The sequence below is a fragment of the Eriocheir sinensis genome, chromosome 14, assembly GCF_024679095.1.
Source record: "Eriocheir sinensis breed Jianghai 21 chromosome 14, ASM2467909v1, whole genome shotgun sequence".
Classification (NCBI taxonomy): domain Eukaryota; kingdom Metazoa; phylum Arthropoda; class Malacostraca; order Decapoda; family Varunidae; genus Eriocheir; species Eriocheir sinensis.
This window is the reverse complement of record NC_066522.1, coordinates 17,585,446-17,598,194: the sequence shown is the minus strand read 5'-3', so window position 1 is coordinate 17,598,194 and position 12,749 is coordinate 17,585,446. Positions and strand designations below refer to the sequence as shown.

Here is a 12,749-nt window from a genome sequence, read left to right as displayed (position 1 = left end):
ATTTTTTCCATACACATGGACATGGCAGCCGTCCAAGGGCTTGTAGATATCAGTACTTCTTTACCCCTTCAGAAGATTCTCATTTTATTTATTTAAATGCATTTGTTACTGCAGAATAAAGTTGCTGACTAATGAGTTGCAGACATAGAGCACACAGTGATTATTTCATGTTCATTTTACTCACCCTGAGTTCAGGCAGTTTTATTTATGTTTTTATCAGGCACACATCACTGGCCTTGAGTGTTTGCAGAAGGGACACTGCACTAAGAAACCTACATTTCCGTTGTTGCATTAAAGCTGTTGAGGTTTTGATGATTCAGTACTGAAGTTGTACATAATTTGTTCTTCATTATTTTGAAAGATTTTTATTTTATGTATTTATGAAAGATATACATGATAAACATATTAGAATTGAATGTGGTGTTAACAAGTGGTGTGATGACATGCTAATGATGTGACTGCCGACCAGCCTTGATGCCTCTCGCCATCTTTGCTGTGATCCTCTTGATCCTGACCTGCCTTTTTCATCCTATAATTACGTGCAAGAAAGGGGCTGTCTTTCTGCTCACCATAGTATCTCTTGTACTGTAGTCAAAACGTAAATAATCCACATTCTCTCCCCTGTTGAACATGAATTGTTCTCCTTGTTCCATAGTAGTAATATTAAGTACTCAATGTAAATGTTTGAAGTACAGTTTCAGGTAATTCCATTGGAAATTCAGGTAATATATTTAATGCCTTCCCATCCCATTTGTAAAAACACCTCTTGTGTATCTATTCCCTGTTGAGTAGCTGCAAAGGTATCCCATTAGAACCCCAGGTTGATTAGACTAATGTAATTGGACAAAGTATTCCTTCCTGGAGCATATAGTAGGAGCAGAAGGGATACAAGTGTTTCCTTAGAACTAGAAAACTTATACTAGCCTCAGGGTCTTAATGGGTGTGGTGTGTCAAATAAAGTGCCGTAAAATGTGCCAAATGAAGTGAGTTATCTATCTGTTCTTACATAATATGGTCATTTCAGAGAATTGCTTGGAAACCTGAATAGTAGATAGTTGAGAAGAAATATTCATTGACATCCTACTCTCAAGAAAATAATTACATGATATGGGAAAGTTATTCCCTCATGTGAGAGACTGAAGGGATTTACTTTTTGTTCTTATTTCATCACCATAAGATGAAAACAGGTGTTGAAAAATCATTATTGCAGCCATGCAATATTTTTATGATTTTAAGGTAAAATGAATTACAGTGAAGCTTGGAAACTATTGCTGCTTCCAGAGCGCTGCTGCCATGCATGCAAAGAGTGGATTTTCATTACTAACATAAGGTTTTACTCTGTTGTAATTGTTGGTAACAATATGTTCTGTGTTTCCAAGATGACTAATCAGTAGTTATAATCATGAAATTCAATATCAGAGGATAGCATTTACCTGTGACTTAGTTTTCATCTAATGAAAGGATTTTTATCAGATATTTCACATGTTATCTCCACAAGTTGATTCAATTAGAAAGTAGCTCTAACCCAAATTATTAGAACTCTGCTCTTGGAAGGATGTTAATCTCTCTCCTCATCCTTGTAGTGCCCGGTGAGCCCTGCAATGTTAAGGTGGAGGTGGTGAACAGCACAGCGATAGAGGTGAGCTGGACGCCTCCAGACGAGAAGGAGCGACACGGCATCATCAGAGGATACCAGATCCACGTCCAGAACATGAACAGGGTAGGAACAAATGACTACCAGGAGACCAAAATTGGGCTAGACAGGAGAGACCATGATGCATTTGGATTGCATATCTGTTCATTAAAAACAAAAAGAAATTATCCAAACTTTGTTTCTTTTTATATATATAACATTGCAAAATCTAAAGATGGCTCATCTATTCTCATTTTCTTATCTTCTGTTGGAAGTCTAATATGATTCTTAATGATACAAAATCCTTTTTTGGCACTGAGAAAAGTAATGGAAAGGATATTTAAAGCATTGAAGTGATTGCCTTCCCAAGAAACTGATGTTTATGATGTATAGTACATTAGTTTAGCACATTTTGAAAAGGAAGTGTTAATTTTTGTTAAAGTTCAATGCTTTGGATGCTCTCTGGATGGCTGCAGCACAGGCCATGCTTAGGGAAAAAGTTTTCATCAACTTATGAGTCTGATCTTGGGTGAACTTGGAATTGTTAATCAACTTTGGAAATAGGAAAGAAATTTAGGCACTGAATTTAATGAGTTTATTAATATACACTTGTTTATTCACATGTTAAGGGAAATGAAAATCCAAATGCTGCACATCTTCCACACACAATCCACAATGGAGAGGCTACACGATACATTGTTGGCGGCCTCACACCGGACACTAAGTACCAGGTGCAGGTGTCGGCCATCACCAGGAAAGGAGACGGCACAAGGTCCACACATGAAATAGTGGAGATGCCCGGCGGTGTGCCCAACAAGCCGGCTCTCCTCGTCAAGTAAGGCTGTTTGGGGTGAACATTCCTTCATATAGAATTGAATTGTTGAAAATTTTAAATGCATCATATTCTATTTGATAACACTGAATCCTTTAAGTACTACACTTCAGCTGTTGCAGTATAATTTACCTAAAGTGACATTTATTTTTCATTGATCAGGTGCATTGTTAAAGGGTAGGCTTTAGGGGCTTAACCCCCAACATTAGGAAAGGGTAGCAGCCTATTGACTTATATTATTGCATCTATCAGAATCAGTTATGGTAGTCGTACATTAATTATTTCATGTGTTACAGATTTAAGCAGAGTATCAAGCTGTATGAGTTTGAGTATATTCCTTAATGGCATATACTAGTTTCAAATGTATCCCTTAGTGATTTTTTTGTTCAGTATTTCAAACATGGAAAAGTGAAAGTAGTTAGATTTTTTTTTCCAGTGGTACTGTTAATGCATACACGGGGAAACTGTCAGTAAACGTGGAGTGGTCATCACCAACTGAAACCTACGGAGAAATCAAAGGTTATCGCCTGAAATATGGACCAAGGGGTAAGAAAGAAGGATAAGACTCTGAAATATAACAAATACTGATGTCATTGAAAAGTAGTTATAATTTGAATGGAAAATGCTAATAACATGTACAGCTTCAGAATCCCTTGGTTGGAATGCACGATAGCCACACACAGACTAACATTTTAACTACAACTTAAATGGTTAGTGACGAAGTATGAAACTAATAAACAGATCTGAGGTTTATAGTGATTACTTACATTCATTTTCACTCTTCATTGGTATAAAAATTATAGGAGAACAACTGGATACCATTACTCTGGAAGGTCCCTCGATGTTACAAAAAACACTGAATGACCTGCAAAGAGGGGTTGAGTATGAATTCCATGTGGCTGGACGCAATCACATCAACTTTGGTCAAGAGGCTGTCAAGTACTATGTCACCCCTGAGGCAGCTCCTTCTGGCCCCCCCACCAACATCACCTACAGGTAATATAGGAACTACATCAACTTTTATAGCTTTATACAGTTAGAGAAATCAGAAGTCACAAACAAGGTATATTTATGCATCATCTAATCACCAAGATGTGGAGATCAGAAGGACATGTCACCGCATTTTATAGCATTTTGAAAGAGGTAGTTATGAAGGCCATACCTCCCGTGTTACAGAGGGATGAGAGTGAGGACAAAGCACCCTACTACTAATTTTTGCTGAGGACATTAGTCAGAGCAGTTATGGCTGAGAGCATTGAAGATATAGATAGATAGATAAGACTGAATCTCCCCATGCCTTAGGTTTGAATATGAAGTTTACGATGATGGCAGAATATATGATGCTCTCCATTTTCGTTCAGGCAAGTTTATTACAGTTATGTATTTCCTTTTCAGATACCAAACTCCAGGAACTATAGTTTTCACCTGGGACTTGCCACAGCCTAATAAGAGAAATGGTGTAATCATAATGTATGAGCTCCAGTTCAGCAAGAATGTGATTCTGAATAATGATTTCAAGCATGACAAGAATATTTCTGATGCTACCAGGATTGTGTTCACCGGATTGGAGGAAAATATGGATTATACATTTAAGGTGAGTGCTTATTCATCACTCAGAACTTGCATAGAAGACCAGTTTGCTAGTCTGACTTGGAGTTATATCATTCATCAGTAATCACTCATTGTGCAAAATTGCTTCAATCAGAAACATCACAGAAAGATGAAAACTCACAAATGACAAGTAAATTCCATTGTTGGAGAACTCTTGGTTGGCAGGGGATTATACATTTTTTTGGATGAAATAATCTATCACTACCTAAATAGAAGGAAGTAAATAATTCCGAAAGTGAGACTTTTTTTAACCTTCACAAGTTTCTATAATCCATATCAGTTTAACCCGGTAGAAGCGACGGGCCAAATTTGTGGCTTTAACGTGTAGCAGCGACGAGCCAAATTTGTGCCATGATATAAACCCCCCAAAGTAGATGATACATAATCTGATCACAAATGCTTTGATATATATTATGAAATGGTTTGTGTGAGGGGTGATTTTTTCTCATTTTTCTCGCTTGGAGGGACCATTAAGAAACATGATCCCCGCTGCTACCGGGTTAAAGTTGTTGGACAGCTTACCTCTTCTTTGGGCCCCTTTTAAACTTTAAATCATGTATTTATTTCCAGGTGCGATCTTGGACTTCCAAAGGTGCAGGACCATACAGTGAAACCTTACACCTGCACACTGAACCGGACCTTGTGCGTGCCCCAATGAACCTTCAGGGTATGGCAACATCTGAGTCTTCAATAGAAATATGGTGGGAGCCAGTGCCCTCCAGGGGGAAGGTTGTTGGATATCAGGTATGTTTCACACAAGTAACTATATCATTCTTTTACATGAACTGCAACTGTGTGTGTCAGTGAAATACTTAAAAGATGTAATGAACAAATTAGTATAGTTTACACCTGCAATCAACTAATCATATTTAATACTGATATGAAAGCTTAGGCAGTAATTTTGCTGTAACAGTTGTTTGCCTTTGTTACGTAGATCACCCTTTTCCACCTTGATCAGTTTCCACTTCAGACCATTGATGAATTAAGGAATATAGTATATGTTGGTTGTTTAGCTTAACCTTTTTGCCTTGGTAAGATGCAAAGGATAGTAGAAGTTCAAGAGTTTGACGCATGTTATGCTTCTTCCTAAGAGTGGAATAAGAAGAAAGGTACTGGAAGGTGTTTCCTGCCTTTACCTTCATTTTATAAGAATAGTTTAGTCTTTCATTTGGTTTTAGTTAGAACTTTATTATCAATCTGAATCCAGCCATATTTTTGTCATTTCACCGTTAAAAAATATCCATTTTTCAGGTTTTTTATACAATGTCTCCAGTACCTGACTTGGATCTGTGGGATCAAATAAGAGTTCCTGTGACACATTCAGCAGAACTACAAAACCTTGAACGTCATGCTGAATATGCCATTGCGGTGGCTGCTAGAACTGGCTCGGTGAGTCTTAGGCAAAAAAACTTGTGGATAGAAAGTTCATCCTGAGTTGTTGATAGCCATGTGCATTGTTCTTTTGGTGCTCTAGTCATCCTTCGTTCAGTAACTGTTATGTTTTGGCATAGGAAGTAGGGCAAGGGTAAATAATATGTTACCTGTTGACCCATCGAAAAGTAAACAGAGGAATACTTCCAAAATGAGAAGTGTCCTAATATGAGTATTTCCCTCCTAAAACGAAGAGGACAGATCCAGACCAGACTCAAGAGTGATATCTTTACACGTTAATGATTGTCTTTTTCAGGGGCTGGGCCGGTTGTCCACACTTAAAGAAGTTCGTGTGAAACCTGTAGACGTCCCAATGCATTTACGAGCTCATCATGTTACCACACACTCGGCAAACCTGACCTGGGGCCCGCCAATTCAACTGAATCCCCTGCATTTTAAGGTATGATATTTTTTGTTTGGATTTCAGTGTTATTGTTTACAGTGAACCTTCTATTTGCAGGACTAAAAGGGAGAATGAGCTACCTATCCAAACAAGGAGTCTGAATTTTTTAAATAGTACAAAAAAAATGACATGCAGGGGCAATTTTTGGCAAGCAGAACTGGTGCCATGGGATGTTTTTTTTGGCAGAGGTCTCTGATCTCTCTTGTTCCTATGTCTTCCCGTGCATCATTATGATTGAACTTTCATTAAACGGTTATTTATTTTCAGATAACTTACAGTGCAATAAAGGAGTTTGTCGATGCTCAAGGTGTCACCCAAGTCCAGAGGATACCGACAGTTCCTCGTATTGTCAGTAATCGCAAGTATAGTTACATCATTGAGGAGCTGCGGCCTTTCACTACTTACACTGTAAATGTCACTGCTGTGCCTCAAACAAATGAATACCGTCCACCAGCAAAAATTACAGTTACTACCCAAATGGCTGGTAAGTGAAATTGTTCATTTTTGTATCTAATCTTTTTCCTGCCCAGTAATTATAAATTAAACCATTGACTTAAAAGTGCAAGGAGAATACTTTTGAAAATATCAAATCATAATGAGATGCCTAGATGTAATGTAATTGTCTTCAGACCATGAGTTTAGTTTTTATGGGGAGGCTGCACTGTTTTTAATCTAGAACTAGGTTGCAAAAGAAAGACTAAGTGTGTTAGAGAAAATTCTGAGAAAGATGGTTCATTTCATTGATAGTATGTGTCTCTGGACATGCATCACTCATTCTCAACAATTTATTGAAGCAGTATCTAAGTGTGTGATGCCTGATTGTGTCTTAACAAATATTCTTCACAGCTCCCCAGCCTATGGTGAAGCCAGACTTCTATGGAGTGAAAGGCAATCATGAAATAGCCATGATCCTGCCTCAGGCTTCAGAAGAATATGGTCCTATTGCATTCTACTACCTCATTGTTGTGCCAGAGGACAAGCTACATCCTTTCAAAAATCCAGACCAGTATCTCACTGATGATGTAAGTTTTGACTAGAAAGTAACAGTTGGTCATAATTAATCAGTTTATGTTGGGCATTTTACTCAAAATTTTATTTGTTTATTTTAATTCAATAATGACATTTATAACAAAAGTGTGTATTGTGAATAGAATTATAAAGATAATGAATAAAATGTAACTTTTAATGTTTATTTCTACTCATCTAATTACTCTGCTCCTTTGACAGCTAATAGCCAATAAAGCAGGAAGTAAAGAAGCTCTAGCAGAGGGTCCATACATAGCTGCAAAATTTCTGCAAAGGAACATCCCATACTCCTTCTCCCTTGGTAATGCAGAGATTTATGAAGGATTCAAGAACAGACCTCTGCAGAAAAAGAAGAGGTAAATTACAGTGGATCTTTTTATAGTACTGACATTTAGATTCTCATCAAAGGTTTCATCATTTTTATCATCAATACCAATATTATTGGGCTCCATTTAGGTCACACTTGCAGACTTGTAGACGAAGCTGCCAGGAATTTGTGATAAAAGAGCAGTCACAGATGTAAGTGTACAAGAAGCTTCTACTAAAAATTTAGTTATACACTTATATACATCATTTCTTAAAAATGTGTATTCTGACTTTTTGTTTGACAATAGTCCAGCCCAACTCATCCAACTGGCTGTGGCTGACACTCATCAGCCCAACAGTTTATTGCACTGTCCTGGCACCACCTCTTGGGGCAAGTAGTTTAAACTCCATCACCTCTTTTGTCACAGTTTCTGGTGTCTTAAGTAAAGGAGTGATGGGACTACCATGAGCTGGCATGTTATGAAACTGCGGTTACGGTATATATTTTGCTCTCCAGCCAAGAGATATGCATTGTTTATGAGAAGACAAATTGTGTATTAATCAGTCTTTTCATATTCCAGGTACAAGATTTTTGTTAGAGCAGTTGTTGATGCACCTGGTCAGGTAAGCCAACATTTGTATATTTTTCTGCTAAGTGAAATACAATCAGTATGTTATTGTATAGTTTTTTTTTTATAATTACTAAGTACTACATACTTATATTCTTAAATCTGACAATATAATCTCTATGGAGTTTCATGTGTTATTTTGTGAAGCTTTCCAGTTCCAAAAAGACACAGCTAATCCATGAGCTATTTCTAAATGAATGTGTCTTTTGCAGAACAAATTTTTTAACACCAAATTTCTTTTCCCTTCAACAGCACTTGTACACGTCATCGCCCTTCTCTGAGTACATCTCTCTGGACATGCGTCCGGCACCATTTGGAAAGCTGCCAGAAAGGCCAAACCCATTCGCTCCAACTAACGATTCCAATGACTATGTTGAAGTGAATAAGAATGACATGGAAATGTTAATGATTGTTGGCCCTGTGATTGGAGCAGTTTTGCTAGTGGTTGTCTCCCTCTTCTTGTTCCTCTTTGCTTGGAAGTAAGTATGAAATTTTAACCTATGTACAAGTTTTAAATTGACAGTCATTGCTTTTGTATGGGAAGAAACAAACTAAGTGTGTTCAGGAAAGGGAGTGTGTGTGTGTGTGTACCAGATCCTTGCACTGGATTGTAGTTGAAAAATAGACAGAGATAGATAGAAGATGAAATAATAAAACCCAAGCTTCAGCCTCTTCCTTGAATCATAAAAATATATGCAGCTCCTTTATGAGAGTACATGCTCTGTTAACATTTATATTCATTTTCCAGACGCCGCCGTCAACCTAAATCACCGGACCAGGCTCAAGTAACAAAACCACTGATGGCTGATCTGGGGGGAGGTCATGGAGGCGGTGGTGTTGGTGGCGGCGGTGGAGGTGGTGTTGGCATCATACCGGCTGCCCCTCTAGACCCAGTGGAACTTCGAAGACTCAATTTCCAGACTCCTGGCATGATTTCCCACCCTCCTATTTCCATGTCACAGCTGGCAGAACACATCGAAAGACTAAAGGCCAATGATAATCAGAAGTTTTCACAGGAATATGAGGTATGTGAGAAAAGGTGTTGTTAGGAGTAGTATTCGAGAATGGCGATATGTGATCTTATTAATGTTATAAAAAAATAAGGATAAAATGAAAGCTAAAAGCACAGAAAGGTCAGTGTTTTGAATGAATAAAGTAAGAGGAGAGAAGGGACAGAAGCATTTGTTAGAGGAAAGGTTGCCAGTGAGAAAATAGGGTGTCAGAGATATAGACAGATAGATGGAATCACTATTTCATAAAAGAGAAGACTTATAAAATGATAGTAATAAATACCTCAGAAATATTGTAACAAAGTTGTTGCATGAAGGTAAAGAGCATAGATGAGCTACTCAAGATATATGTTGCAACACAAGCAATACAATACAAAAGAAATTCATGCAAAAGATGTCAGTTTCAGATCAATTATATTAAATGTGAAATGGGTGTATAGGTGAGACTGGAAATTGACCTAAGACGATCTGTTGAGATTGTATGCATGTACAAGTGTAACTTCAGCCTTTCCTTTGATCAACATGCACATCAGGGATGCACTGAGACCAGCAAATAAGAGACAATTTCAAACACTTTATGCTGAGTATGTAAGAATTTTTTTGTTTCTATTTCAGTTGGATGAAATTATTACATATACAATGTTTTTATTTTCTTTCAGTCTATTGAGCCAGGCCAGCAATTTACCTGGGAGAATAGCAACCTGGAGATCAATAAACCCAAGAATCGGTATGCAAATGTGATTGCTTATGACCATTCAAGAGTGGTTCTTCAGACTCTGGAAGGAGTTCCAGGCAGTGACTACATCAATGCCAACTTCTGTGATGGATACAGGAAGCAGAATGCATACATTGCTACTCAGGTGAGTGTTAAGTAGCTCAAATTGCTTCAAATTTTAAAGAGGAAATTTTCCTTCTTTAAATATATAATTTTTTTGTATAGGCAGAAAACTTGAAATTGTTTTTGATATATTTATACTGTCTTTTAAACTACCATACACTTTATGTATAATTTTACTGTTATAATATTTTACCTTATTAGTGTTCATATTCTTATTGTTTTTTTAACTCTCCAGGGTCCTCTGCCTGAGACATTTGGGGACCTGTGGCGGATGCTTTGGGAGCAACGGTCCTGCACAATTGTCATGATGACCAAACTCGAAGAGAGAACCAGGATAAAGTGTGACCAGTACTGGCCTGCTAGAATGGCTGCCACTGAGACTTACGGGATAATGCACGTCACCCTCACAGATGTACAAGAACTGGCCACGTACACTGTTCGGACCTTCCAGCTTCAAAAGGTATGCATAGAGGTTAAAATAGGAGAGGAGGAAGAAGTTTTTTCAACAGTGTTCCTCCAGTCTTCTCAAAGTATTCATGCTTGGGGTGGCAGAAACTCATTTGTGGCTGTATAAGATCAGCAAAACCAAACTGACAAGCAGAGAGAGAGAGAAAGAGGGAGGCAGAGATGTAGGTATAAACAGATAGACAAAGGTACAGATACATACAGTTTGGAAGGTAAAGTTCACGTATATTTTATTTACAGTCGGGCAGTTTGGACCGACGCGAGATTCGACAGTTCCAATTCACGGCTTGGCCAGACCACGGCGTGCCTGACCACCCGTCTCCCTTCCTCATGTTTCTACGGCGTGTGCGGCACATCAACCCTTCTGATGCCGGCCCCATTGTTGTCCACTGCAGGTAAGTGTTCTTCCTGGAAATGCAAGTTACCATGACTATTAGTTTTTCATTCATACATTTTTTTCAAAATCCAGAAGTATGTGAAAAGTAAGTAAGTTTCAGGCAAACAGTTAGGAGGAAGATGCAGTTTCATTATGCAGTAAATTTATTTTATACTACCTTGAAAAATTTATGATTGTTTTGCACACTACTCATGCAGTCTGTTCCTGCAATATGATGGTTGGCGCTTGACTGATATATGTCTTTTTTAGGTCAGTGAATACCCGAACAACACTTGCAGCAAAGAACATGTTTGTAGACTTTTGTCAGAGTTTCTTATGACACCTCTTACTTTGCAGTGCTGGTGTTGGTCGAACCGGTGCATTTATTGTGATTGACGCCATGCTGGAGAGGATAAAGCATGAAAGGACTGTTGACATCTATGGACATGTCACTTGTCTTCGAGCACAGAGGAATTACATGGTACAGTTTTCTCAAAACATGTCTTTCAACACTTGATAAATTTGTCAGTCACTGCATTTGCATACTTGAATAAATGTAAAGAAATATATCATATAAAATTTTTGAAATTTTTCACATTGTCATTACCAGGTTCAAACTGAAGACCAGTACATATTCATCCATGATGCACTGCTGGAGGCCGTCATGGCTGGCAACTCGGAAGTTCCTGCTCGAAGTCTGCACGGACACATCCAGAAGCTGATGGCTGTTGAACCCGGGGAGAATGTCACTGGCATGGAGCTTGAATTCAAGGTTACCATCATTTGCATTTTAATTTTTAGCATAGATGTAGATATGTTCATGGTAACTGGCCTTCTGAGGCATGCTAATTGCATGCCTCCCCCCATCCTGTGGCCCCACTGCACACAACTTTCTACTCTAGTTCAACCCTATTCTGTGCAAATCCCTTATGCTAGAGTCAAGCAGTATCATTCTTTTATCACTTTTGCCGGTAAACTCTGGAACATCCTTCCTTTGTTTGTATTTCCTTCTTCCTAAGACTTACTCTTTCAATAGGAGAGTATCAAGAAACCTCTCCACCTGAAATTGACCTCTTTTTTGGCTTCCCTTTCTTTTTCTTTTGTGGGAGCAGCATCCATCCTGGGATGCATGGAGTTAATAACAGTCTACACTAATTTGCAAACCTTTATGCCTGTTGTATTCATTCAACTCATAAATGTTTTTCCTTTTATAGCGTCTGGCAAATATCAAGGCTCAGCCATCAAGATTCGTTAGTGCCAACCTGCCAGTAAACAAGTTTAAGAACAGATTGGTAAACATTTTGCCATTTGAAGGAAGCAGAGTCTGCCTACAGCCCCTGCGTGGAACTGAAGGGTCCGACTACATCAACGCCAGCTTCATTGATGGCTACAGGTATGGTCTTTAAGTAAAAGATTGCCTTAATGAGGTTTACTATAGTAAAATGATAAACACTGAGGTGATATCAGAATTATATATATGGATTGAACAAACTGACTAAACTGACAAAGCTCTGCATGCGACATGAATCTGGCACTTGGTTATTGATAAGCCATATGGATCATGCACATTCCTCACGACATCTGCCTTTTCTCAGAACTTCATTATTAATAAGATACTCATCAAGATGTGTAAAATTGTTGTTTGCATTCTAAATATTGGCAGTAAGGAGTTTACTTGAATTTCCAGGTACCGCTACGCATACATTGCCACACAGGGTCCACTTCAGGAAACTGTAGATGACTTCTGGAGAATGCTGTGGGAGCATAACTCTACGATTGTGGTCATGCTCACAAAACTCAAGGAAATGGGAAGGGTAAGCTGGAAAACTGCATATAAATAAGTTGGTGCAGAAAAGAGAAACAATCTACTAATTAGGTATTAGTTTTATCATAAGTAGTATTAATTTTCCACTACAGTAAAAATTGAAAAGTTAAGAGACCCAAATGTCAGTCAGTGGTCAGAGGAGAAGAAATGGGCCAAAACAGTCATTCACACTAATGTGAAAAATAATCTTTTCCCTTCATATTTCAGGAAAAGTGCTACCAATACTGGCCAAATGAACGTTCTCAGCGATACCAGTTCTATGTGGTTGATCCCATAGCAGAGTATAACATGCCTCAGTATATTCTCAGGGAATTTAAGGTAAGTGCTCTGAGAGTTTTGGCCTTACAGTATATTGCACCATTTC

The 12,749-nt window shown here is 38.2% G+C and overlaps 2 protein-coding genes across 8 annotated transcripts in view; one reads left to right on the top strand and one right to left on the bottom strand.

The window, feature by feature from the left end:
* Nucleotides 1-12,749, top strand: part of LOC126998583 (tyrosine-protein phosphatase Lar-like) — a 275,996-nt gene that overhangs the window by 256,474 nt on the left and 6,773 nt on the right. For all 3 annotated transcript variants that reach the window (XM_050860410.1, XM_050860409.1, XM_050860411.1), the window contains 22 exons: nt 1,584-1,720; nt 2,263-2,468; nt 2,902-3,011; nt 3,269-3,461; nt 3,861-4,059; nt 4,647-4,820; nt 5,328-5,465; nt 5,764-5,907; nt 6,178-6,394; nt 6,757-6,932; nt 7,138-7,292; nt 7,824-7,866; nt 8,124-8,350; nt 8,620-8,896; nt 9,541-9,741; nt 9,955-10,179; nt 10,425-10,579; nt 10,918-11,041; nt 11,171-11,332; nt 11,775-11,953; nt 12,248-12,374; nt 12,593-12,703. In XM_050860410.1, coding sequence (XP_050716367.1) covers nt 1,584-1,720; nt 2,263-2,468; nt 2,902-3,011; nt 3,269-3,461; nt 3,861-4,059; nt 4,647-4,820; nt 5,328-5,465; nt 5,764-5,907; nt 6,178-6,394; nt 6,757-6,932; nt 7,138-7,292; nt 7,824-7,866; nt 8,124-8,350; nt 8,620-8,896; nt 9,541-9,741; nt 9,955-10,179; nt 10,425-10,579; nt 10,918-11,041; nt 11,171-11,332; nt 11,775-11,953; nt 12,248-12,374; nt 12,593-12,703 — 3,680 coding nt within the window. The remainder of the gene's footprint in view (nt 1-1,583; nt 1,721-2,262; nt 2,469-2,901; nt 3,012-3,268; nt 3,462-3,860; nt 4,060-4,646; nt 4,821-5,327; nt 5,466-5,763; nt 5,908-6,177; nt 6,395-6,756; nt 6,933-7,137; nt 7,293-7,823; nt 7,867-8,123; nt 8,351-8,619; nt 8,897-9,540; nt 9,742-9,954; nt 10,180-10,424; nt 10,580-10,917; nt 11,042-11,170; nt 11,333-11,774; nt 11,954-12,247; nt 12,375-12,592; nt 12,704-12,749) is intronic.
* LOC126998585 (uncharacterized) overlaps nt 10,444-12,749 on the bottom strand; it is a 193,824-nt gene continuing 191,518 nt past the window's right edge. For 4 of the 5 annotated variants that reach the window (XR_007752940.1, XR_007752939.1, XR_007752942.1 and 1 more), the window contains 3 exons: nt 11,168-11,285; nt 10,911-10,963; nt 10,444-10,592 (listed from right to left, as the gene is read on the bottom strand). The gene's annotated coding sequence lies outside the window, so the exon portion shown is untranslated. Of the gene's footprint in view, nt 10,593-10,853; nt 10,964-11,167; nt 11,286-12,749 lie in introns of all 5 variants that reach the window. The other variant, XR_007752941.1, reaches the window with a different exon arrangement.